The sequence below is a fragment of the Panulirus ornatus genome, chromosome 11 (genome assembly GCF_036320965.1).
Source record: "Panulirus ornatus isolate Po-2019 chromosome 11, ASM3632096v1, whole genome shotgun sequence".
NCBI lineage: Eukaryota > Metazoa > Arthropoda > Malacostraca > Decapoda > Palinuridae > Panulirus > Panulirus ornatus.
The window spans coordinates 59,108,828-59,130,744 of NC_092234.1; the positions used below are offsets into that span (position 1 = coordinate 59,108,828).

Sequence of the window (21,917 nt, forward strand, 5' to 3'; positions counted from 1 at the left end):
TGGGAATGAATAAAGGCAGACAGTATGAATTATGTACATGTGTATATATGTATATGTCTGTGTGTGTATATATATGTGTACATTGAGATGTATAGGTATGTATATTTGCATGTGTGGACGTGTATGTATATACATGTGTATGTGGGTGGGTTGGGTCATTCTTTCGTCTGTTTCCTTGTGCTCCTCGCTAATGCGGGAGACAGTGACAGAGTAAAATGAATAAATAAAAAATAAATGGTTACTGTGTGACTCATGCTTGTCTAGGGAGGTGGATTCTGATGGGTGTACATCTGGTGGGTTGTGCATTTGGTGGGTTGGAGTTTAAGCCTGTTATGACTGTGTTGGGAGGTCAGTTGTTTGGGGCTTCTCTAGTTATTTCAGTATGTATTTGTTTTGTCAGTGTTCTGTTTGTTGGAGGTAGAGATATCTGTGTGTAGATAATTTGAGGTAGAGGGTAAGTCTTTTATTTTTACTTGTGGTTTTTGGTTAATGCTACGTGACTTGGGTGTGAGGGGTCCATTGGTGTTGCGTAGAATGGTGTACCAAGCATGTTGATGTAGGACTGTCTTGAAAGGATCTGTTTCATTGTGAAGGCATTAAATGAAACTGACCCAGATTCTGAATTTCCAACACTCAGTATCAAACAAAACACCCTACTTTCACCCTCACAGCATGGCTTCAGACCCAAACACTATACCATCACTCTACACTCTGAGTTTATGCAATGTATCGTAGATGGATTCAACTCACCACAACCCCCTCCTATACAGTACTATTGGCATCAGATATCAACAAAGCAGGTAACACTGTCCCTGACTTATCAAAAAAAAGAAACTGAATAAATACCACCCTCCACAACAATGACAAAAAAAGGTTAACTAACTTCATAGCAGGCTATGATGTCAGTCACTCACAATGGTTTCACCTCTGAAACAGTTAAACTATGCTATGGAGTTCCCCAAAGAGCAGATCTTTCTTCAACTCTCTCCAGTTTCTTCCTACATGACCTCCCATTACTTCAGGCAAACTTTAACACCTTTCTTATGTAGATGACTTGACAGTCACAGTGCAACACCCAGCACCGCAGTAGCAACATCAAATAGATAGGACTACAGTACACCATTGTAACAATGGCTCACTCAAAATAGAATGTCTGCATCTCCATAGAAGTTTTCAGTCACTTTTTTAACTCCAGATGGACATGAATCCAGCTCACGCCTTCCATTAACTTTGAGTGGACAGTCTTTCCTATTGAGCAAAACATCAGCCATTCTGACAGGCATCACATATGATACACACGACTTTCACTCCCACACCTATTACAACAATGTTCAAACTAAATACCTTCAGAATGATAACTGTCACTAGATTTGGATAAGAAAAGAATTCCTCGACATCCTCCACAAACAATTTATCCATTCCACTCTACCTAATCTTCCACCTTCTTAAAAGCAAATATAAAAAAAGCCTGCTAACTACACATTATGATACACTTAGAACAATTAGTGGTTGCCTAGCCACCACAAACGCTCTGCATCTTCACAATGAAACAAAGGTCATTCTTTTCCTATACATTACTTAAGGTTTATGTGACCTTTATTTCCCAAAATGCACATGCTTGCTCACAGTAGTTTATATTTCCCATACCAAGCATAAGAATTAGTGATTTTGTTGTAATTAAGTTACAGTATTTGATCTTTTTCATTGCAGCATCCAGAGTGTGGATACCACTGCAGCTTTTCAAGTTGAATTTCAAAATCCAGCAGGCAAATATGTCAACAAGAATACCACAGTCTTTTGACTATTTTCTTGTTCTTGACTTTGAGGCCACTTGTGATAACAAAAAGAAGATTGAGCCACAGGTTAGACTGTTATTCTCATTAAGTTCTATATGCCCATAAGAAATTTTGGATAGCCATGTAAGCACAATTTTTTTTTTTTGTGCTGGTCATATTTGTTGAAGCATAATCAGTGGAGACATCAAAATATGTAAATCTTTCATGACAAGTTTCCTGATTTATAATGCAGAGAACAGTACAAGAGTTTTTATTATCCAGCATCTGCCAGGCTTAAGCAGTTCAGTTTATGATGCTGTGCCAGTTTTAAGAAAATTTCTTCCAGATAATTTCTTAGAAAAAGTTTTTGACACCTTGTTTATACTCAAAAGTAAGAGGAATGTTACAATAAATAGTAAATAAATAAATCAATTGTAATGAATAGTAAATAAATAAATAAATGTATATATTAATTCAGCCAGACATCTTAAAGTAACACTACAACTGAAGAGTCATGTTCAGCAAGGCTGCATAACTGTCAGTAGATGAAAGATAGCACAATTTCATCAGAGACCTTGCTTCGGAGGAGTCCATCATGGCTTCATTATCTAGTGTAACACAGTTTTGGAGCTGCAGGAGTCCCTGGATTGGGGTCCTGGGGTTGTATAATGATATTATATAATGTGTGTGTGTGTGTGTGTGTGTGCATGAAATCATGCCTGAAAAAAAGATATGCACTGGCTGCTCATCCAACCTTACCATAGGCCACTGAAAACCCTACATCAATGTACAGGAAAGTATACTACTTATCGTATACTACTAAGTTTACTATCCACATCTTTAAATTGAGACCATTAACATTCTTGTCTTAACACAATATCCATCCCTCTCCCTTCTTTGTTTTAATACAGACTTCGTTCACCTCTTTAACATAAGAGTCCATTCCTCTCCTTTTCTTAACACAAAATTCCTTTCTCTCCTTATTTTTAAGCTGATTCCATTAATCTTCTCAACAGTATTTATGCCTCTCCTTGTCTAAACGAAGAACCCAGCCCCCTCCGTGTTTTAACACAAACTTAATTGATCTTCTAATAAGTAATATAGATATATTGTGCAAGAGGATTTTATTTTTCATTGAAGACTGTTATTTGAGATAAAATGCACAACCTGATTATCTCCATTAGGGGCTTGAAAGTTCAACATTGTGCCAAGTAATTATGATACTGTTTTGCTAATGCTGATGATTAAGGTTTGTGGCAACAGTATAGCATTGATGTACTTGGTCTTTACTTAAGAATATCTTCCTTTACTTCAGGAAATTATTGAATTCCCTGTTCTGAAAGTGAATGCAGAGACTTATGAAGTAGAGTCTGTCTTTCACCATTTTGTAAAACCAAGATACCACCCCACATTGACCAACTTCTGTATGAATCTTACATCTATAACTCAGGTAACAAATTGTCAGCAAGTGTGCCCAACTAGGAATTAAGAAGTTAAGTTTAGATCCTATGCTGTTATTCATGTTGAAAGTACAGGTACTTATCTTGTGCAGTACTATTGCTGTTGAAGAATTACACACAGGCATAGATAGGTATTCCTTACTTTATATTGCAGACACTTTCCCGGAAAAAGCAATGCATGCAGTAAACCCTAGAGTGAAGCCACTTTTATTATAGGATACACTGGAATGAAGGGGATTTCATTCCTAGGGAAAATATCTTGTCATAAGTTTTACAAAGAATTACAAATAAAATGTTGATAATCATACAGTCCAGTACAGGTACATTACACTGGTCAACAAAATTCTATAACTTTTTTTGTCCCACAAACTAAAATAGATGGACCCTATAGTACTTTTTACACTTAATTCGAATGTTTTTAAAATTTTTCTTTCAGGCATGGTTTCTAAGTGACAGAGCAATTAGATTTTACAATAAGTGTATATTACTCCTTCATAAATAAAGCTGGTATTACACTTAAAAATTGTACCTCTAAAATGTAAAAGTATACGATTTTTGGCTACATTTGGCCTCAGGAATATCCCTCCTTAGTTTCCAGCAGTAATCTGCCAACGGCTCCTCTTTCCTTGGAACATGGTGATATCTTTGGCCATGCTCATCACTGACTGCCCTAAGATTTTCCAGGAAAAGTCTTAAGTGTGACTCCAAAAAGTGAATTTTTATTCATATTGCACCTCAGAGCTTATATGAAGTCAGTAGATCTTTTGCAACATCACAGTAGTTTCCTGATCTGTGATTCCCCAGAATATCTTTGTAAACTCTTAAATGACAGCTATGCAGTTTTTTTCTAACAAAATTTAGCTCATCAAACTTTTCATCGCAAAGCAGTTCCTACTGGAGCATCACTTACTTCTGGAGCAGAATTACTTTGAACACGGTGAAAATAATTCTATTTTACTGTTCAAAGAAAGTTAAAGGTACATGTCATTGAATGAATTACTTTAATTAGTAGTTCCCTTAACTAAGCCACAAGGTAATTTTCCAGCTGAATTTGGAGCTCACACTGGAATTAAGGGATTACTTGCTTCTCACCCACCTCACAAACAGGACTTTGTACCAGAAATGTAATTCTTTTTTTCACAATTACCATCACAATCATCACTCCGAACACAATATCCATCAACATAGCTATAACCACCATTTTTAAAACCTTTACGATCATTATGTGCAAATTTTTACTTCTCTAATTGTGATACTAAGAACACGATTTTTCTTAGGGCATAACTTCAATAAGAAAATGAATATGCTTCAAAGGTAAAAATCAGCAATAGAAAAAAATCCCTGAACCTTTTAAATCTCTTGTTAATGAGAAAATTAGTCAATAGAGGGGAAAAAATTACCTAATTGCTATAATTTTTTGGGGGAGGATAGACAGTTGGGTGGACTGTGGACTGGCTGCTGTGACCAGTATTTGAACCTATGCAGGTTTGATGCCAGGTGGCCCATGCATGTGTAATGGTCAGTAACATAAACCACTACACCATGGAGGTCTGTGTTTTAAGCAATTGCTTTTAAGTAGTATATGCACAAATAAATCCTTTTTTCATGATCAGATTTTAACAGCTATGCTGTGTGTGTGTTTTAAGAAATTGCTTTAAAGTGGTATTCACTTAAACAGATCTTTTCTTCTTCATGTTTAGACTTTGTCAGATGCACTTTGTTTATTTGGTAGTTTTTTGTGACAGAAACTTTTGACCAATTTTTTCCCCTTTTCAGACTGAGGTAGATGATGGAGAGCTGTTTCCTGTTGTCCTACAAGAGTTTGATAAGTGGATGAAAGAGGATGTGGGACTTGGCAAGCAATTTCTTTTCATTACTTGCGGAGACTGGGATCTCAAGACCATGCTTCCGAGCCAGTGTGCTTTAGAAAACCTCCAAGTGCCACAGTACTGTAAGAAGTGGCTAAATATTAAAAAGGTTAACAAAATTTTTATTTCTTCTCTCATTTTTTCTACTTTTTTAGTGTGTCAGATTTTTGTTTGTCTATCTTTCTTTTGATATAACCAAAGACTGAGTACATAGCATCCCTTAATGGTTTCAGAGTATCTTGCCAGAAAATATTTATCAGTAAAACAGGATCCTTGATAGACAGTGGTTTGCTCATATACCAAACATACTTAATATTAATTATGATTATATTAATATGCTAATTACTCGACTAATTACAAGAATTTCAAGGTTTTGACCACAGATTCTTATTCAACAGATGTAAAAGCATCTATGCTGAAATTTTCAGGAAAACCTCTTTTCAACTTCTTCAGATTTTAATGAAAATCTGGGTATAAGTGGTATTCTATATGGTGATTTAGTATATCGAGTCAAAAGACTGCATTGCATAAAATTAAGCGCTTAATTACATACTTAAGATTAATTATAATTATATTAATATGCTAATTACTCGACTAATTACATGAATTTTAATGTTTTGACCACAGATTCTTACAACAGACGTAAAAGCATCTATGTGGAAGTTTTCAGGAAAATCTATTTTTTCAATAAAATCAAGAAAAATCCAAGTTAATATTTTGCTCAGATTTTCAACTTCTTCAGATTTTAATGAAAATCTGGGAATATGTGGTATTCTATATGGCGATTAAGGATATCGAGTCAAAAAACTGCATTTCGTAAATTTAAGCGCTTAATTACATAATTAATATTAATTAGTTATATTGATATGCTAATTACTCGACTAATTACACTAATTGTAAGGTTTTGACTGCAGATTCTTATTCAGCAGACGTAAAACCATCTATGCTGAAAATTTCAGAAAAATCTATTTTTTTCAAAAAATCAAGAAAAACCCAAGGCTTGCATAATATTTGGCTCAGATTTTCAACTTCTTCAGATTTTAATGAAAATCTGGGAATATATGGTATTCTGTATGATGATTAACGATATCGAGTCAAAAGACTACATTTCGTAAAATTAAGCACTTAATTACATACTTAACATTAATCATGATTATATTGATATGCTAATTACTCGACTAATTACACGAATTTTAAGGTTTTGACCACAGATTCTGATTCAGCAGACGTAAAAGCATCTATGCTGAAAATTTCAGAAATATCTTTTTTTTCAAAAAAATCAAGAAAAACCCAAAGCTTGCATAATGTTTGGCGAAATGCTGTCATTTGACTTGAAATCCTTAATCAGCATTTAAAATAATATCTATATCCAGATTGTCATTAAAATCTGAAGAAGTTAAAAATCTGAGCAAAATATTTGGTAAGCCTGAGCCTTGGATTTTTCTTGATTTTTTTCAAAAAATGGATTTTCCTGAAACTTTCAGCAGAGATGCTTTTTCGCATGCTGAATACTAATCTGTCGTTAAAACCCAAAAATTCGCGTAATTAGTCGAGTAATTAGCATACTAATTTTATTACAATTAAGTTTAGGAGTAATTGAAGGCATTAATAGTGCGAAATGCTGTCCTTTGACTAGAAATCCTTAAACAGTATGTAAAATAACATCTATATCCAGATTTTCATTAAAATCTGAAGAAGTTGAAAATCTGAACAAAATATTTGGTATAGCCTTGGATTTTTCTTTTTTTCAAAAAATGGATTTTCTTGAAATTTTTAGCAAAGATGCGTTTCGGTATGCTGAATGCGAATCTGTGGTCAAAAGCCAAAAATTCGTGTAATTAGTCGAGTAATTAGCAAACTAATTTTACTATGATTAATCTTTGGAGTAATTAAAGGCATTAATAATGCGAAATGCTGTCATTTGACTTGAAATCCTTAATCAGCATTTAAAATAATATCTATATCCAGATTTTTATCCAGATTTTCATTAAAATCTGAAGAAGTGGAAAATCTGAGCAAAATATTTGGTAAGGCTAGCCTTGGATTTTTCTTGATTTTTTTCATAAAATGGATTTTCTTGAAACTTTCAGCATAGATGCCTTTTGGTATGCTGAATACTAATCTGTCGTTAAAACCCAAAAATTCATGTAATTAGTCGAGTAATTAGCATACTAATTTTATTATAATTAATTTGAGGAGTAATTAAAGGCATTAATAGTGCGAAATGCAGTCATTTGACTAGAAATCCTTAATCAGCATTTAAAATAATATCTATATCCAGATTTTCATTAAAATCTGTAGAAGTTAAAAATCTTGATTTTTTTTCATAGAATGGATTTTCTTGAATCTTTCAGCATAGATGCTTTTTGGTATGCGAATACTAATCTGTCGTTAAAACCCAAAAATTCGTGTAATTAGTCGAGTAATTAGCATACTAATTTTATTATAATTAAGTTTAGGAGTAATTAAAGGCATTAATAGTGCGAAATGCTGTTATTTGACTAGAAATCCTTAAACACCATGTAAAATAGCATCTATATCCAGATTTTCATTAAAATCTGAAGAAGTTGAATATCTGAGGAAAATATTTGGTAAGGCTAGCCTTGGATTTTTCTTGATTTTTTTCATGAAATGGATTTTCTTGAAACTTTCAGCATAGATGCTTTTTGGTATGCTGAATACTAATCTGTCGTTAAAACCCAAAAATTCGTGTAATTAGTCAAGTAATTAGCATATTAAAATTTATAATTAATCTTAGGAGTAATTAAAGGCATTAATAGTGCGAAATGCAGTCATTTGACTAGAAATCCTTAAGCAGCATGTAAAAGAACATCTATATCCAGATTTTCATTATAATCTAAAGAAGTTGAAAATCTGAGCAAAATATTTGGTATTTTTGGATTTTTGGATTTTTCTTGATTTTTTTTCAAAAAATGGATTTTCTTGAAACTTTCAGCATAGATGCTTTTTGGTATGCTGAATACGAATCTGTGGTCAAAACCCAAAAAATCGGGTAATTAGTCGAGTAATTACCATACTAATTTTATAATTAATTTTAGGACTAATTAAAGGCATTAATAGTGCGAAATGCTGTCATTTCACTAGAAATCCTTAAACAGAATGTAAGATAACTTCTATATCCTGATTTTCATTAAAATCTGAAGAAGTTGAATATCTGAGTAATATATTTGGTAAGGCTAGCCTTGCATTTTTCTTGATTTTTTCCATATAATGGACTTTCTTGAAACTTTCAGCATAGATGCTTTTTGGTATGCTGAATACTAATCTGTCGTTAAAATCCAAAAATTCGTGTAATTAGTCGAGTAATTAGCATACTAATTTAATTATGATTAATTTTAGGAGTAATTAAAGGCATTACTAGTGCGAAATGCAGTCATTTGACTAGAAATCCTTAAACAGAATGTAAGATAACATCTATATCCTGATTTTCACTAAAATCTGAAGAAGTTGAATATCTGAGTAAAATATTTGGTAAGGCTAGCCTTAGATTTTTCTTGATTTTTTCCATACAATGGATTGTCTTGAAACTTTCAGCATAGATGCTTTTTGGTATGCTGAATACTAATCTGTCGTTAAAACCTAAAAATTCGTGTAATTAGTCGAGTAATTAGCATAATTTTATTATAATTAATTTTAGGAGTAATTAAAGGCATTAATAGTGCGAAATGCAGTCATTTGACTAGAAATCCTTAATCAGCATGTAAAATAACATCTATATCCAGATTTTCATTACAATCTGAAGTTGAAAATCTGAGCAAAATATTTGGTATTTTTGGATTTTTGGATTTTTCTTGACTTTTTTTTTCAAGGTATGGATTTTCTTGAGAATTTCAGTATAGATGCTTTTCGGCATGCTGAATACGAATCTGTGGTCAAAACCCAAAAAATCGTGTAATTAGTCGAGTAATTAGCATACTAATTTTACTATAATTAATCTTAGGAGTAATTAAAGGCATTAATAATGCGAAATGCTGTCATTTGACTAGAAATCCTTAATCAACATGTAAAATAACATCTATATCCAGATTTTCATTATAAATCTGAAGAAGTTGAAAATCTGAAGAAAATATAAAATCTTGGATTTTTCTTGATTTTTTTCAAAAAATGGATTCTCTTGAAACTTTCAGCATAGATGCTTTTTGGTATGCTGAATACTAATCTGTCATTAAAACCCAAAAATTCGTGCAATTAGTCGAGTACTTAGCATACTAATTTTATTAAAATTATGTTTAGGAGTAATTAAAGGCATTAATAGTGCGAAATGCTGTCATTTGACTAGAAATCCTTAAACAGCATGTAAAATAACATCTATATCCAGATTTTCATTAAAATCTGAAGAAGTTGAAAATCTGAGCAAAATGTTTGGTAAGGTTATAGCCTTGGATTTTTCTTGATTTTTTTCAAAAAATAGATTTTCTTGAGAATTACAGCATAGATGCTTTTCTGTATGGTGACTACGAATCTGTGGTCAAAACCCAAAAATTCGGGTAATTACCATACTAATTTTATTATAATTAATTTCAGTAGTAATTAAAGGCTTTAATAATGCGAAATGCTGTCATTTGACTAAAAATCCTTAAACAGCATGTAAAATAACATTTATATCCAGATTTTCATTATTTCATTATTTTTTCAAAAAATGGATTTTCTTGAGAATTTCAGCATAGATGCTTTTCGGTATGCTGAATACGAATCTGTGTTCAAAACCAAAAAAATTCGCGTAATTAGTCGGGTAATTAGCATACTAATTTTATTATAATAAATTTTAGGAGTAATTAAAGGCATTGATAGTGCGAACTGCTGTCATTTCACTAGCAATCATTAAAGAGCATGTAAAATAACATCTATATCCAGATTTTCATTATAATGTCAAGAAGTTGAAAATCAGCAAAAAATTTGGTAAGGCTAGCCTTGGATTTTTCTTGATTTTTTTTATAAAATGGATTTTCTTTCGAATTTCAGCATACATGCTTACAGCATGCTGAATACAAATCTGTGGTCAAAACCCAAAAATTCAGGTAATTAGTCGAGTAATTAGCATACTAATTTTATAATGAATTTTAGCAGTAATTAAAGGCATTAATAGTGCGAAATGCTGTCATTTGACTAGAAATCATTAAATAGCATGTAAAATAACATCTAAATCCAGATTTTCATTAAAATCTGAAGAAGTTGAAAATCAGAGCAATATATTTGGTAAGGCTACAGCATACTAATTTTATTATAGTTAATTTTAGGAGTAATTAAAGGCATTATTAGTGGGAAATGCAGTCATTTGACTATAAATCCTTAATCAGCATGTAAAATAACATATATATCCAGATTTTCATTACAATCTGAATAAGTTGAAAATCTGAACAAAATGTTCGGTAAGGCCTAGGATTTTTCTTGATTTTTCAAAAAATAGATTTTCTTGAGAATTTCAGCATAGATGCTTTTTGGTATGCTGAATACTAATCTGTCGTTAAAACCCAAAAATTCGTGTAATTAGTCGAGTAATTAGCATACTAATTTTATAATCAAATTTAGGAGTAATTAAATGCATTAATAGTACGAAATGCAGTCATTTGACTAGAAATCCTTAATCAGCGTATAAAATAATATCTATATCCAGATTTTCATTAAAATCTGAAGAAGTTGAAAATCTGAGCAACATATTTGGCAAGGCTATAGCCTTGGATTTTTTTTGATATTTTCAAAAATGGATTTTCTTGAGAATTTCAGCATAAATGCTTTTCGGTATGCTGAATACGAATCTGTGGTCAAAACCCAAAAATTCAGGTAATTGGTCGAGTAATTATTATACTAATTTTATAATCAATTTTAGGAGTAATTAAAGGCATTAATAGTACAAAATGCTGTCATTTGACTAGAAATCCTTAAACAGCATGTAAAATAACATCTATATCCAGATTTTCATTAAAATCTGAAGTTGAAAATCTGAGCAACTTCGATTTTTTCTTGATTTTTTCAAAAAATAGATTTTCTTGAGAATTTTAGCATAGATGCTTTTCGGTATGCTGAATACGAACCTGTGGTCAAAACCCAAAAATTCAGGTAATTAGTTGAGTAATTAGCATACTAATTTTATAATTAATTTTAGGCGAAATTAAAGGCATTAATAGTACGAAATGCTGTCATTTGACTAGATATCCTTAAACAGCATGTAAAACAACATCTATATCCAGATTGTCATTAAAATCTGAAGAAGCTGAAAATCTCAGCAAAATATTTTTCTTGATTTTTTAAAAAATGGATTTTCTTGAGAATATCAGCATAGATGCTTTTCGGTATGCTGAATACGAATCTGTGGTCAAAACCCAAAAATTCATGAAATTAGTCGAGTAATTAGAATACTGATTTTATAATTAATTTTAGGAGTAATTAAAGACATTAATAGTGCGAAATGCTGATATTTGACTAGAAATCCTTAAGCAGCATGTAAAATAACATCTATATCCAGATTTTCATTAAAATCTGAAGAAGTTGAAAATCTCAGCAAAATATTTGGTAAGGCCTTGGATTTTTCTTGATTTTTTCAAAAAATGGATTTTCTTGAGAATTTCAGCATAGATGCTTTTCGGTATGCTGAATACGAATCTGTGGTCAAAACCCAAAAATTCATGAAATTAGTCGAGTAATTAGAATACTAATTTTATAATTAATTTTAGGAGTAATTAAAGACATTAATAGTGCGAAATGCTGTCATTTGACTAGAAATCCTTAAACAGCATGTAGAATAACATCTATATCCAGATTTTCATTAAAATCTGAACAAGTTGAAAATCTGAGCAAAATATTTGGTAAGGGTACAGCCTTGGATTTTTCTTGATTTTTTCAAAAAATGGATTTTCTTGAGAATTTCAGCATAGATGCTTTTCGGTATGCTGAATTAGAATCTGTGGTCAACACCAAAAAAATTCGGGTAATTAGTCGGGTAATTAGCATACTAATTTTATAATAAATTTTAGGAGTAATTAAAGGCATTAATAGTGCGAAATGCTGTCATTTGACTAGAAATCCTTAATCAGCATGTAAAATAACATCTATATCCAGATTTTCATTAAAATCTGAAGAAGTTGAAAATCTGAGCAAAATATTTGGATTTTTCTTGATTTTTTTCAAAAAATGGATTTTCTTGAGAATTTCAGCATAGATGCTTTTCGGTATGCTGAATACGAATCTGTGGTCAAAACCCAAAAATTCAGGTAATTAGTCGAGTAATTAGCATACTAATTTTATAATTAATTTTAGGAGTAATTAAAGGCATTAATAGTGCGAAATGCTGTCATTTGACTAGAAATCCTTAAACAGCATGTAAAATAACATCTATATCCAGATTTTCATTAAAATCTGAAGAAGTTGAAAATCTCAGCAAAATATTTGGTAAGGCCTTGGATTTTTCTTGATTTTTTCGAAAAATGGATTTTCTTGAGAATTTCAGCATAGATGCTTTTCGGTATGCTGAATACGAATCTGTGGTCAAAACCCAAAAATTCAGGTAATTGGTCGAGTAATTAGCATACTAATTTTATAATTAATTTTAGGAGTAATTAAAGGCATTAATAGTGCGAAATGCTGTCAATTGACTAGAAATCCTTAAACAGCATATAAAACAACATCTATATCGAGATTGTCATTAAAATCTGAAGAAGCTGAAAATCACAGCAAAATATTTGGTTAGGCTATACCCTTGGATTTTTCTTGATTTTTTCGAAAAATGGATTTTCTTGAGAATTTCAGCAAGATGCTTTTCGGTATGCTGAATACGAATCTGTGGTCGAAACCCAAAAATTCAGGTAATTAGTCGAGTAATTAGCATACTAATTTTATAATGAATTTTAGGAGTAATTAAAGGCATTAATAGTGCGAAATGCTGTCATTTGACTAGAAATCCTTGAACAGCATGTAAAATAACATCTATATCCAAATTTTCATTAAAATCTGAAGTTGAAAATCTCAGCAAATTCTTGGATTTTTCTTGATTTTTTCAAAAAATAGATTTTCTTGAGAATTTCAGCATAGATGCTTTTCGGTATGCTGAATACGAATCTGTGGTCAAAACCCAAAAATTCACGTAATTAGTCGAGTAATTAGCATACTAATTTTATAATTAATTTTAGGAGTAATTAAAGGCATTAATAGTGCGAAATGCTGTCATTTGACTAGAAATCCTTAAACAGCATGTAAAATAACATCTATATCCAGATTGTCATTAAAATCTGAAGAAGTTGAAAATCTGAGCAGAATATTTGGTAAGGCTTGGATTTTCTTGATTTTTTCAAAAAATAGATTTTCTTGAGAATTTCAGCACAGATGCTTTTCGGTATGCTGAATACGAATCTGTGGTCAAAACCCAAAAATTCAGGTAATTCGAGTAATTAGCATACTAATTTTATAATTAATTTTAGGAGTAATTAAAGGCATTAATAGTGCGAAATGGTGTCATTTGACAATAAATCCTTAAACAGCATGTAAAATAACATCTATATCCAGATTTTCATTAAAATCGGAAGAAGTTGAAAGTCTGAGCAACATATTTGGTAAGGCTATAGCCTTGAATTTTTCTTGATTTTTTTCAAAAAAATGGATTTTCTTGAGAATTTCAGCATAGATGCTTTTCTGTATACTGACTACGAATCTGTGGTCAAAACCCAAAAATTTGGGTAATTAGTCGGGTAATTACAATACTTTTATTATAATTAACTTTAGGAGTAATTAAATGGATTAATAGAGCGACATGCTTTCATTTGACTAGAAATCCTTAAACAGCATGTAAAATAACATCTATATCCAGATTTTCATTAAAATCTGGAGAAGTTGAAAACCTGAGCAAAATATTTAGGATTTTTCTTGATTTTTTCAAAAAATGGATTTTCTTGAGAATTTCAGCATAGATGCTTTTCGGTATGCTGAATACGAATCTGTGGTCAAAACCCAAAAATTCGTGTAATTAGTCGAGTAATTAGCATACTAATTTTATTATAATTAATTTTAGGAGTAATTAAAGGCATTAATAGTGCGAAATGCTGTCATTTGACTAGAAATCCTTAAACAGCATGTAAAATAACATCTATATCCAGATTTTCATTAAAATCTGAAGAAGTTGAAAATCTGAGCAAAATATTTGGTAAGGCTATAGCCTTGGATTTTTCTTGATTTTTTTCAAAAAATGGATTTTCTTGAGAATTTCAGCATAGATGCTTTTTCGGTATACTGAATACGAATCTATGGTCAAAACCCAAAAATTCAGGTAATTAGTCGAGTAATTAGCATACTAATTTTACTAATTAATTTTAGGAGTAATTAAAGGCATTAATAGTGCGAAATGCAGTCATTTGACTAGAAATCCTTAATCAGCATGTAAAATAACATCTATATCCAGATTTTCATTAAAATCTGAAGAAGTTGAAAATCTGAGCAAAATATTTGGTAAGGCTATAGCCTAGGATTTTTCTTGATTTTTTCAAAAAATGGATTTTCTTGAGAATTTCAGCATAGATGCTTTTCGGTATGCTGAATACGAATCTGTGGTCAAAACCAAAAAAATTCGGGTAATTAGTCGGGTAATTAGCATACTAATTTTATTATAATAAATTTTAGGAGTAATTAAAGGCATTAATAGTGCGAAATGCAGTCATTTGACTAGCAATCCGTAAACAGCATGTAAAATAACATCTATATCCAGATTTTCATTAACACCTGAAGAAGTTGAAAATCTGAGCAAAATATTTGGTAAGGCTAGCTTGATTTTCTTGATTTTTTCAAAAAATGGATTTTCTTGAGAATTTCAGCATAGATGTTTTTCGGTATACTGAATACGAATCTATGGTCAAAACCCAAAAATTCAGGTAATTAGTCGAGTAATTAGCATACTAATTTTACAATTAATTTTAGGAGTAATTAAAGGCATTAATAGTGCGAAATGCTGTCATTTGACTAGAAATCCTTAAACAGCATGTAAAATAACATCTATATCCAGATTTTCATTAAAATCTGAACAAGTTGAAAATCTGAGCAAAATATTTGGTAAGGCTATAGCCTAGGATTTTTCTTGATTTTTTCAAAAAATGGATTTTCTTGAGAATTTCAGCATAGATGCTTTTCGGTATGCTGAATACGAATCTGTGGTCAAAACCAAAAAAATTCGGGTAATTAGTCGAGGTAATTAGCATACTAATTTATTATAATATATTTTAGGAGTAATTAAAGGCATTAATAGTGCGAAATGCAGTCATTTGACTAGCAATCCTTAAACAGCATGTAAAATAACATCTATATCCAGATTTTCATTAAAATCTGAAGAAGTTGAAAATCTGAGCAAAATATTTGGTAAGGCTATAGCCTTGGATTTTTCTTGATTTTTTTCAAAAATAGGATTTTCTTGAGAATTTAAGCATAGATGTTTTTCGGTATACTGAATACGAATCTATGGTCAAAACCCAAAAATTCAGGTAATTAGTCGAGTAATTAGCATACTGATTTTACAATTAATTTTAGGAGTAATTAAAGGCATTAATAGTGCGAAATGCTGTCATTTGACTAGAAATCCTTAAACAGCATGTGAAATAATATCTACATCCAGATTTTCATTAAAATCTGAACAAGTTGAAAATCTGAGCAAAATATTTGGTAAGGCTATAGCCTGGGATTTTTCTTGATTTTTTCAAAAAATGGATTTTCTTGAGAATTTCAGCATAGATGTTTTTCGGTATACTGAATACGAATCTATGGTCAAAACCCAAAAATTCAGGTAATTAGTCGAGTAATTAGCATACTAATTTTACAATTAATTTTAGGAGTAATTAAAGGCATTAATAGTGCGAAATGCTGTCATTTGACTAGAAATCCTTAATCAGCATGTAAAATAACATCTATATCCAGATTTTTCATTAAAATCTGAACAAGTTGAAAATCTGAGCAAAATATTTGGTAAGGCTATATCTTGATTTTTTTTCAAAAAATGGATTTTCTTGAGAATTTCAGCATAGATGCTTTTCGGTATGCTGAATACGAATCTGTGGTCAAAACAAAAAAAATCGGGTAATTAGTCGGGTAATTAGCATACTAATTTTATTATAATAAATTTTAGGAGTAATTAAAGGCATTAATAGTGCGAAATGCAGTCATTTCACTAGCAATCCGTAAACAGCATGTAAAATAACATCTATATCCAGATTTTCATTAACACCTGAAGAAGTTGAAAATCTGAGCAAAATATTTGGTAAGGCTTTTTCTTGATTTTTTCAAAAAATGGATTTTCTTGAGAATTTCAGCATAGATGTTTTTCGGTATACTGAATACGAATCTATGGTCAAAACCCAAAAATTCAGGTAATTAGTCGAGTAATTAGCATACTAATTTTACAATTAATTTTAGGAGTAATTAAAGGCATTAATAGCGCGAAATGCTGTCATTTGACTAGAAATCCTTAATCAGCATGTAAAATAACATCTATATCCAGATTTTCATTAAAATCTGAACAAGTTGAAAATCTGAGCAAAATATTTGGTAAGGCTATAGCCTAGGATTTTTCTTGATTTTTTCAAAAAATGGATTTTCTTGAGAATTTCAGCATAGATGCTTTTCGGTATGCTGAATACGAATCTGTGGTCAAAACCAAAAAAATTCGGGTAATTAGTCAGGTAATTAGCATACTAATTCTATTATAATAAATTTTAGGAGTAATTAAATGCATTAATAGTGCGAAATGCAGTCATTTGACTAGCAATCCGTAAACAGCATGTAAAATAACATCTATATCCAGATTTTCATTAACACCTGAAGAAGTTGAAAATCTGAGCAAAATATTTGGTAAGGCTATAGCCTTGGATTTTTCTTGATTTTTTTCAAAACATAGATTTTCTTGAGAATTTAAGCATAGATGTTTTTCGGTATACTGAATAGGAATCTATGGTCAAAACCCAAAAATTCAGGTAATTAGTCGAGTAATTAGCATACTGATTTTACAATTAATTTTAGGAGTAATTAAAGGCATTAATAGTGCGAAATGCTGTCATTTGACTAGAAATCCTTAAACAGCATGTGAAATAATATCTACATCCAGATTTTTATTAAAATCTGAACAAGTTGAAAATCTGAGCAAAATATTTGGTAAGGCTATAGCCTAGGATTTTTCTTGATTTTTTCAAAAAATGGATTTTCTTGAGAATTTCAGCATAGATGTTTTTCGGTATACTGAATACGAATCTATGGTCAAAACCCAAAAATTCAGGTAATTACTCGAGTAATTAGCATACTAATTTTACAATTAATTTTAGGAGTAATTAAAGGCATTAATAGTGCGAAATGCTGTCATTTGACTAGAAATCCTTAATCAGCATGTAAAATAACATCTATATCCAGATTTTTATTAAAATCTGAACAAGTTGAAAATCTGAGCAAAATATTTGGTAAGGCTATAGCCTAGGATTTTTCTTGATTTTTTCAAAAAATGGATTTTCTTGAGAATTTCAGCATAGATGCTTTTCGGTATGCTGAATACGAATCTGTGGTCAAAACAAAAAAAATCGGGTAATTAGTCGGGTAATTAGCATACTAATTTTATTATAATAAATTTTAGGAGTAATTAAAGGCATTAATAGTGCGAAATGCAGTCATTTCACTAGCAATCCGTAAACAGCATGTAAAATAACATCTATATCCAGATTTTCATTAACACCTGAAGAAGTTGAAAATCTGAGCAAAATATTTGGTAAGGCTTTTTCTTGATTTTTTCAAAAAATGGATTTTCTTGAGAATTTCAGCATAGATGTTTTTCGGTATACTGAATACGAATCTATGGTCAAAACCCAAAAATTCAGGTAATTAGTCGAGTAATTAGCATACTAATTTTACAATTAATTTTAGGAGTAATTAAAGGCATTAATAGCGCGAAATGCTGTCATTTGACTAGAAATCCTTAATCAGCATGTAAAATAACATCTATATCCAGATTTTCATTAAAATCTGAAGAAGTTGAAAATCTGAGCAAAATATTTGGTAAGGCTATAGCCTAGGATTTTTCTTGATTTTTTCAAAAAATGGATTTTCTTGAGAATTTCAGCATAGATGCTTTTCGGTATGCTGAATACGAATCTGTGGTCAAAACCCAAAAATTCGGGTAATTAGTCGAGTAATTACCATACTAATTTATTATAATCAACTTTAGGAGTAATTAAAGGCATTAATAGTGCGAAATGCTGTCATTTGACTACCAATCCTTAAACAGCATGTAAAATAACATCTATATCCAGATTTTCATTAAAATCTGAAGAAGTTGAAAATCTGAGCAAAATATTTGGTAAGGCTATAGCCTTGGATTTTTCTTGATTTTTTTCAAAAAATAGATTTTCTTGAGAATTTCAGCATAGATGTTTTTCGGTATACTGAATACGAATCTATGGTCAAAACCCAAAAATTCAGGTAATTAGTCGAGTAATTAGCATACTAATTTTACAATTAATTTTAGGAGTAATTAAAGGCATTAATAGTGCGAAATGCTGTCATTTGACTAGAAATCCTTAAACAGCATGTAAAATAATATCTATATCCAGATTTTCATTAAAATCTGAACAAGTTGAAAATCTGAGCAAAATATTTGGTAAGGCTATAGCCTAGGATTTTTCTTGATTTTTTTCAAAAAATGGATTTTCTTGAGAATTTCAGCATAGATGTTTTTCGGTATACTGAATACGAATCTATGGTCAAAACCCAAAAATTCAGGTAATTAGTCGAGTAATTAGCATACTAATTTTACAATTAATTTTAGGAGTAATTAAAGGCATTAATAGTGCGAAATGCTGTCATTTGACTAGAAATCCTTAATCAGCATGTAAAATAACATCTATATCCAGATTTTTATTAAAATCTGAACAAGTTGAAAATCTGAGCAAAATATTTGGTAAGGCTATAGCCTAGGATTTTTCTTGATTTTTTCAAAAAATGGATTTTCTTGAGAATTTCAGCATAGATGCTTTTCGGTATGCTGAATACGAATCTGTGGTCAAAACCAAAAAATTCGGGTAATTAGTCGAGTAATTAGCATACTAATTTATTATAATAAATTTTAGGAGTAATTAAAGGCATTAATAGTGCGAAATGCAGTCATTTGACTAGCAATCCGTAAACAGCATGTAAAATAACATCTATATCCAGATTTTCATTAACACCTGAAGAAGTTGAAAATCTGAGCAAAATATTTGGTAAGGCTATAGCCTTGGATTTTTCTTGATTTTTTCAAAAAATGGATTTTCTTGAGAATTTCAGCATAGATGTTTTTCGGTATACTGAATACGAATCTATGGTCAAAACCCAAAAATTCAGGTAATTAGTCGAGTAATTAGCATACTAATTTTACAATTAATTTTAGGAGTAATTAAAGGCATTAATAGTGCGAAATGCTGTCATTTGACTAGAAATCCTTAATCAGCATGTAAAATAACATTTGGTAAGGCTATAGCCTTGGATTTTTCTTGATTTTTCAAAAAATGGATTTTCTTGAGAATTTCAGCATAGATGTTTTTCGGTATACTGAATACGAATCTATGGTCAAAACCCAAAAATTCAGGTAATTACTCGAGTAATTAGCATACTAATTTTACAATTAATTTTAGGAGTAATTAAAGGCATTAATAGTGCGAAATGCTGTCATTTGACTAGAAATCCTTAATCAGCATGTAAAATAACATCTATATTCAGATTTTCATTAAAATCTGAACAAGTTGAAAATCTGAGCAAAATATTTGTAAGGCTATAGCCTAGGATTTTTCTTGATTTTTCAAAAAATGGATTTTCTTGAGAATTTCAGCATAGATGCTTTTCGGTATGCTGAATACGAATCTGTGGTCAAAACAAAAAAAAAATCGGGTAATTAGTCGAGTAATTAGCAAACTAATTTTATTATAATAAATTTTAGGAGTAATTAAAGGCATTAATAGTGCGAAATGCTGTCATTTCACTAGCAATCCGTAAACAGCATGTAAAATAACATCTATATCCAGATTTTCATTAAAATCTGAAGAAGTTGAAAATCTGAGCAAAATATTTGGTAAGGCTATAGCCTTGGATTTTCTTGATTTTTTCAAAAAATGGATTTTCTTGAGAATTTCAGCATAGATGTTTTTCGGTATACTGAATACGAATCTATGGTCAAAACCCAAAAATTCAGGTAATTAGTCGAGTAATTAGCATACTAATTTTACAATTAATTTTAGGAGTAATTAAAGGCATTAATAGTGCGAAATGCTGTCATTTGACTAGAAATCCTTAATCAGCATATAAAATAACATCTATATCCAGATTTTCATTACAATCTGAAGAAGCTGAAAATCTGAACAAAATGTTTGATAAGGCTATAGCCTTGGATTTTTCTTGATTTTTTCAAAAAATGGATTTTCTTGAGAATTTCAGCATAGATGCTTTTCGGTATGCTGAATACGAATCTGTGGTCAAAACCCAAAAATTCGGGTAATTAGTCGAGTAATTACCATACTAATTTTATTATAATTAATTTTAGGAGTAATTAAAGGCATTAATAGTGCGAAATGCTGTCATTTGACTAGAAATCCTTAAACAGCATGTAAAATAACATCTATATCCAGATTTTCATTAAATCTGAAGAAGTTGAAAATCTGAGCAAAATATTTGGTAAGGCTATAGCCTTGGATTTTTCTTGATTTTTTCAAAAAATGGATTTTCTTGAGAATTTCAGCATAGATGTTTTTCGGTATACTGAATACGAATCTATGGTCAAAACCCAAAAATTCAGGTAATTAGTCGAGTAATTAGCATACTAATTTTACAATTAATTTTAGGAGTAATTAAAGGCATTAATAGTGCGAAATGCTGTCATTTGACTAGAAATCCTTAATCAGCATGTAAAATAACATCTATATCCAGATTTTCATTAAAATCTGAACAAGTTGAAAATCTGAGCAAAATATTTGGTAAGGCTATAGCCTAGGATTTTTCTTGATTTTTTCAAAAAATGGATTTTCTTGAGAATTTCAGCATAGATGCTTTTCGGTATGCTGAATACGAATCTGTGGTCAAAACAAAAAAAAATCGGGTAATTAGTCGGGTAATTAGCATACTAATTTTATTATAATAAATTTTAGGAGTAATTAAAGGCATTAATAGTGCGAAATGCAGTCATTTCACTAGCAATCCGTAAACAGCATGTAAAATAACATCTATATCCAGATTTTCATTAACACCTGAAGAAGTTGAAAATCTGAGCAAAATATTTGGTAAGGCTTTTTCTTGATTTTTTCAAAAAATGGATTTTCTTGAGAATTTCAGCATAGATGTTTTTCGGTATACTGAATACGAATCTATGGTCAAAACCCAAAAATTCAGGTAATTAGTCGAGTAATTAGCATACTAATTTTACAATTAATTTTAGGAGTAATTAAAGGCATTAATAGCGCGAAATGCTGTCATTTGACTAGAAATCCTTAATCAGCATGTAAAATAACATCTATATCCAGATTTTCATTAAAATCTGAACAAGTTGAAAATCTGAGCAAAATATTTGGTAAGGCTATAGCCTAGGATTTTTCTTGATTTTTTCAAAAAATGGATTTTCTTGAGAATTTCAGCATAGATGCTTTTCGGTATGCTGAATACGAATCTGTGGTCAAAACCAAAAAAATTCGGGTAATTAGTCAGGTAATTAGCATACTAATTCTATTATAATAAATTTTAGGAGTAATTAAATGCATTAATAGTGCGAAATGCAGTCATTTGACTAGCAATCCGTAAACAGCATGTAAAATAACATCTATATCCAG

The 21,917-nt window shown here is 30.7% G+C and overlaps 2 protein-coding genes across 6 annotated transcripts in view; one reads left to right on the forward strand and one right to left on the reverse strand.

Annotated features, from left to right (window-relative positions):
* The window catches only part of LOC139751578 (CST complex subunit CTC1-like), a 116,918-nt gene that overhangs the window by 56,761 nt on the left and 38,240 nt on the right, over nucleotides 1–21,917 (reverse strand). The gene's annotated exons all lie outside the window — the stretch shown is intronic.
* Nucleotides 1–21,917, forward strand: part of LOC139751582 (ERI1 exoribonuclease 3-like) — a 59,030-nt gene that overhangs the window by 3,719 nt on the left and 33,394 nt on the right. For 3 of the 4 annotated variants that reach the window (XM_071667174.1, XM_071667177.1, XM_071667175.1), the window contains exons 2-4: nucleotides 1,711–1,862; nucleotides 3,091–3,225; nucleotides 5,012–5,212. In XM_071667174.1, coding sequence (XP_071523275.1) covers nucleotides 1,711–1,862; nucleotides 3,091–3,225; nucleotides 5,012–5,212 — 488 coding nt within the window. The remainder of the gene's footprint in view (nucleotides 1–1,710; nucleotides 1,863–3,090; nucleotides 3,226–5,011; nucleotides 5,213–21,917) is intronic. The other variant, XM_071667176.1, reaches the window with a different exon arrangement.